At 34.9% G+C, this 6506-nt stretch overlaps 1 protein-coding gene across 1 annotated transcript; it reads right to left on the reverse strand.

The window, feature by feature from the left end:
- Positions 1 to 3393: 3393 nt before the first annotated feature.
- LOC145090371 (zinc transporter 3-like) lies at positions 3394 to 5208 on the reverse strand. The gene is made up of 3 exons (XM_079028620.1): positions 4642 to 5208; positions 3816 to 3965; positions 3394 to 3699 (listed from the first exon to the last, which is right to left on the reverse strand). The coding sequence occupies exons 1-3, from the start codon at positions 5206 to 5208 to the stop codon at positions 3394 to 3396; spliced, it is 1023 nt and encodes a 340-aa protein (XP_078884746.1).
- Positions 5209 to 6506: the final 1298 nt, after the last annotated feature.

Here is a 6506-nt window from a genome sequence, read left to right on the forward strand (position 1 = left end):
TTGGGCTTATTGGGCCAAAAAGCCCAAAACTAGCCCATTAAGCTAAAATTTTACATTTCAAGTCCTTTGAAAATTTTATTATTCAGAAAAACAATTATGGAAATTGTTTTGACTCTTTTGGCCCTTAAGAAACTGTGACATGGCAATTTTTAACCCAAGTTTTGTATATTTGACAATATAAGCCCTAAAATGGGTTTTATGTTAGAATATGTTCATCATAATCTTATAAGCTATTATTCTTGACTCATTTAGTGTAAAATAACTTAGATTTTGTTTTTTTTCTTTCTCATGTCATAAATCTCGAGTTAACACTCCCTTTGGTTACATATTCATTACAAAAACACATAAAATCACACACATACATGCATAAAATCACACATAGCATACACATACACATAGATCTACACATTTTCTTGTATTCTCCCCCATAACACATATGAAAACCGAAAAGAGAGGGGTATGCAGCTCAACTTGAGTTGTGGTTCGGTTTTTGAAGGAAAAGATTAAGAAATTTCGATCCTAGCAAGTCTTCTTGGAGGATCTCGAACTTAGATGCTTCTAAGGTGCAAGATCATGAGTTTGATTAGGTTAAGAAGAGATTTTGATGAAATGAAGTAGCTAGATCATGGATTAGTCATCAACTTACCTTAGATGATGAATTACTTGATGAAAATCCTTAGACTACAAGCCAAATTTTCGAGATCTTCAAAGGAGAAGAAGATGATCTTGAGAGTGGTTTTGAGATATTTTTTGGTGAGGTGTGTGTGATGTGTTCGGACGAGAGAAGAAAAGAGAGAGGAGGAGAGAGTGGTGATGGGATTGTTGCATGGAGATATGAGGCCTTAGCATGGGAATCCAAGAGATAATGATGAGGTGGCTACCAAAAGTCAACTCCTCTTTCTTTGTGGGTTTGAGCCGAGAATGGAGAGGGGAAGAGAGAAAATTTGGGCTTTTTGCCCTTAAGCTCATATTATAGTTAATTTAGATGATGCTTGGCCCAAATAAATCAAAGTATAATATTTGTGTCCTCTTAGCGCTAAATTAAATTGGTTGTGACCCATTAAAGTTAACCTAGTTTATTTTGGGTTCATAAGGCCCAAAAATGTTAAGTCTCATGTATATAGGTCCAATTAGGGCCCATTTGAGAGTTCTAGGTTCAAGATAGTTGAATTGGAAGCTCATTGGTCCATTAGGCCCAATAAGGAAATCCTAGTCCAAAATGGACTTAAACTGGGATTTCAAGGGTTTCCAATTCTTTGTTGACTATTTGTAGTGCTTGAATGAAGTATTTGATGAGGTTTTGTTGTTATTGAATAAGCATCATACATGCTTTCATATTGTTGATTCATAATTAATATAAGTGTTGTAGTTACAAGGCCTCAAAATTCCTAGTTGTGACAATGTTACTTTAATTCATGAGGACTGTAGCGGTTAAGTCCCTGGAATCATTTGACACAACTTATTAACTCTTTTGAGTCCATGGTCATTATGGATAGCGCTATTAGGAGGTAGACAACTCCTCACTCGCACAATTCATGTGAGTGCATTTTACCATTTTATATGGTATGTTTGTGATACACATAGTAGTTAATAGGACACGATTCGGTCACTAGGCTTGGGGTGTGAACTCATGAATGAAATCTTTATGCACCTACGAAACTTGTATACTCATTTTAGCAGTGAAACTTATGTACTCATTTTATCAGTGAAACTTGTATACTCATTTTAGCAACGAAACTTGTATACTTATTTTAGCAACGAAACTTGTATACTCATTTTAGCAGTGAAACTTGTATACTCATTTTAGCAACAAACTCGGTGATGATCCAGACACCAATCATTGGATCGCAATATTTGAGAAGGTGTTAGGTGCTCAAAGGGGGCATGTGAGAGGCATTGGGCCTAAACCTCCTTCTACAGCAGGTACAAGTGCTCCATCCCAGTGGTAGTCACAATCCCATGCACTGCAACAAACACTGGTACTTGTTAAATTCTTAAAGAATTTGGTAGTTTTGCTATATTGTTAACAACTTGATGCATTTATAGTAGTTTTTGGTAGTTTGTTAAATTGTTAAAGACTTAAATGATTCGACGGTTTAATAGTTTGTTAAACTGTTAACGACTTAATTCAGTTGGTGGTTTGATAGTTTGCTAAATTGTTAAAGACTTAATGGGCTTGTGACTTAATTGTTGGATATTGATGTGAATGCTTTTCTTCAAAACCCGACATTTGTGACGGCAATTGGATATATTACCCCTCGTTTAAGAACCAAGTCAACAAGGAAAACAACAATGGGCAACACGAAGACACATAGTATTTTTCATGTTTTATGTTATGGATGATGTTATTTTGGATTTATTAGATAGTTTATCGATGATATATTTGATGTTTATTTTGGATTTATTAGATAGTTTATGTAATGTGGTATATTTGATGTTTTATGTAATGTGGTACGTTTTTATTTATGTATTTTTATCAAATCTGCATTTTATAATATATATATAAACTAATATCATAAATAAATTGTTTTTTTTCAAAAAAATAAAAACATTAGTAGCGACACCTATAGGGACGACATTGACCAATTGCGACGACTACTGATTCCGAGAAGAGTAGCCAGACAAACTCCGACCGGTTTCCGGATTACCAATAGAGACAACGCCAATAATGACGGCAGAGACATTTAGCGACGATGATTATTAGAAACGACGCTACTTGCGACGACAAACGAGTATTAACTACGAGGTAATAGCGACGACCCTTAGAGACGACAGGGGTCATCAATTGCGATGTTTTTTGTCGTCACTAAAGTTTACGTTGTTTGTTGTGAGGATGTTAACATATTCTAGGTCAAGTTTGTTTACCTCATGCTTTTGACATGCAGACAGGGCAATTTGGTACCCTAGAAATTAAACTACATCGACATTTTGTGTTTAGAAAGATGTTATGGGACTCGTCCACCATAAATGCACTTCAACAAGGTCCAGGTACATTTTTGTAATTTTAATTACAACACTAAAAGGTTCGATTTTTTTTTCTCACTGTGATGGTGTTTCACCTGATTTAGATCCGTCTGCCATGTGTTGATCTTGATGTGGTGTTAATGGAAGAAGGTTGGCACAGATTTTCGGTGTGGGTAACAGAAAACTATAGTTATAAACCCTTAAAATCATTATTTTGTTTCATTAATCATTTAAATTTTCTTTACATCAGTGTGATCTAGAACCAGTTCTCAGATAGAATACAAAGAGCTACAGAAGGAAACAAAGAATCGCATGATGATGGTGAGGATTATGATGAATCTGGAAACATTTTAACAATTGTAAAATTAATGCTCTTAATTATCAGGAAATAGTAATGTCACAAATCCGTTCAGTGAAAACAATATATTCTCAAGCCCATTTGGCTAGGAGAGACATCAAGCCGGCACCAAGAAGAAGAAAAACATTTGAACCAAGTAGAAGCATCTTCTTGTTTTGCATCCTGGGATTATTGAAATCCGGAGAAATTAGGTTGACAAGAGCCATATATATCAACATTCCAGCAGATGCAGCATTTAACACGCCTTCGACAATAAGAGAATTTGTATTGTTTTCTTTATAACTGTTGCTCATCAATATTCCAATTACAATTCCACCTGGAGTCGTAAGGGTGAAAAACGCTCCCATTGATATAATCGCCAGTGACTTGATTTTTGCCTGAAATAAGTGAACCATGTTATATATATATAGGATTTATTCGTACGTAGCCATAGTTGATATTCAACCCAATTATGTACACTAAAATAAATCTAATTTGTTGATAATATCCGTACCTGAAAGATGCATCCACCGAGGCCTAATCCTTCGAAAAATTGGTGGAATGACAAGGCAACAATAAGTGGTTTTATGGTTTCCGGACTTTTGGAAGCACCTAACGATAATCCTATAATTATTGAATGAGCGACAATTCCTAATTCCAGCACCTGCGATCCAAAAGATAAATAATATTTTCACCAATATTATCTTGTAACCCGCCTTAAAGTTTAATTATAGACATAACTAAAGGATATCGACTATATAACACATTAATATAATCGGATCAACTTATTTATTTAATGAATCTTACCATCTATGCTTAAATGATATATGTGCTTGTCTTCCTACAAGATTCTAATTCAAATATTTATATCATATTAAAAACTGAATTTTTAGATCATGTCTTCTTACCAACTATCTCGGTATTAATAAGTTAAACTGTCATTACTCCATCCATAAGTCAGCATTGAACTCTCCATTAAAAAGATTTTTCCCCAGATTATTAGGTTGTTATTAAAAGTCATTAACTCATCAGTGAACTTTCAATCTTATATAGATAATAGCATATTAGCAATCTGGATAGTGGAAATACATTGCCTTGGTTTGTTACAACCTCAAAATTACAATGCTATTGTTGATGCATCTTGAAAGTTTGCTATTGCCTATTGATAATGGTGTGACTCATGGCTATTTAAAAGTAGACAGTTTTCTCTGGCTATTGTCGATTGGTTCATCTTAGTTAGTGTCTATAATAATTTATCTGTTTGCAGCCTAGCTATTTTTATTTCAATCAACTTTGTCGTTCAAAAGAAAGAAAAAGATTTGAAAGATCTAGTAATTTACCTGGGAAATAATCCGATATCGATAAACTTGGATATTATCATTGGCGTGAGAATGGTGATGGGTTGCATGCATGTGAACAGTCACAACCCCAACGTTCTTTTCTTCATCGTCAACCCCTTCAACTGCTACCGTCTGATTTTTAGGCTGGCATGCCGCTGACCAGCTCTCAAACATCAACGTCACAATGGTTGCAACCATAGCCACAAACCCAGTAAATGGAAAATCCCCCCACACCTGTTCTTTCAAACACGGAGAAGTCAGGCTCTCGAACGCGTCTGGAAGTATATGGATAAACCCTGTAGCGAGCATTACGCCGGCAGCGAATGATTTTACAAAGAAGAAACCATCCTTCTCTTGGCGTAAGGCCGGCAAGATTTTGCCAGCGAAAGGTAGAGATACGCCGATTCCGCCCGCAATCAATATGGAAGCAAGTGCGATTAATTTGTACTTAAGGGTTTCGCTTTTGTTGCCGTGGATTTCTTCGTCTTCACAACTGCAATCAGCGAAGACTCTAATGACTTGGGTTAATAACAAAAATGCGATAACTATTGGTTTCTGAAATTCCATTTGATTTTCGAATTAATTGTCAATGTATTTTCTGAGCGCGTGCGCTTTTTAATTATATATAGGGTAAGAAAGAAATCTTAAAACATATCACTCATAGAAGATATCACGCATTTATTATCATGTACAAATTGTATGACATACAAACTCAGTCTCCTTAAACAAACTTGTCGTTATCACAAACTAATCCATATCTGCAAAACCCATTTAATTTTGGAATTAACTTTCATCCACTTTTTTTTATAGCGTAAAAATATATCATATTTTAAGATGTACAATGCCGTTGTTTTGAAGGTTCTCACGATAACATGGTAACACCCTTAAAAGGATGCTCTGTAGACACCATAATAAAAAACAAATAAAACCCGTTATTTTTCTCACCTTGACGCATGTGACCGTATCAACCCGTCTATTCATCGTAAAATATATGTTCTGATTGCGCCGGTAGCCATATTTTTTGCTCGATGAGATCCATTATTAATTTGTTATCAAAAACAAAAGTTCTACCGATATCGCACTAAGGCGAAGGCTCGGTGATGGCACTTGTAGGGTATGGGGTTTGTCGGAAGTGTACAGAGGTCCAAGCCAATTTGAGGCTAGGGACAAATACAAAAAATGAGGCTTTTAAATTTCAAAATTTTGTTATCGCATTCGATAATACATGATTTATGTGCAACTAGTACATGGGTACTTATTATTAAATTGGAGTTATATGTATTAAAAAAAAATGAACGTCTTTAAGGGGGTGGGAGTTTGTAATGTCCAAAAATTTTGCATGAATTTTTAAAATTTGGAAATAATATTTATTAAAGAATAACCATTAATTTTATGGGAAAAATATCATTGTAGCACATTAACGTTTCGTCAATTGTTCGATTTAGTCACTAAAGTAATTTTCTTGCACAATTGGCCCTAAAAATAACATTTTACCTATTAAATAGAGGAATTATGCAATTTGATTCCGGTTTCACCGTTTATATTTAGTCTGCGTGGTTTTTTTTAAATAAAAATTTAAACATGGCTTTTTATTTTCTCTTAAATTTTGAACTCTGCATTAAAATATTTCATGGTCAACGAATTAGAAGTCCCTATGTCCCCAAACACAATCCTTCTTCCTCTTCTCCAAACGCAATCAATTTTCATTCAACCACCAGGTTGCTCAACCCCCACATCGATGGCGACTTTCATCTTCTTCCCCTTTTCTTGTCTAACACCTAACTGATGTCATAGTCATCGGTAAGTCCTTTGATTTTTTTTTGTCGTATAGGGTTTTTGAGGAAATCGTAGGGCGTACCTTAAAC

Source organism: Lactuca serriola, chromosome 2 (assembly GCF_051521515.1).
Source record: "Lactuca serriola cultivar US96UC23 chromosome 2, Lser_US96UC23_V15, whole genome shotgun sequence".
Lineage (NCBI taxonomy): Eukaryota > Viridiplantae > Streptophyta > Magnoliopsida > Asterales > Asteraceae > Lactuca > Lactuca serriola.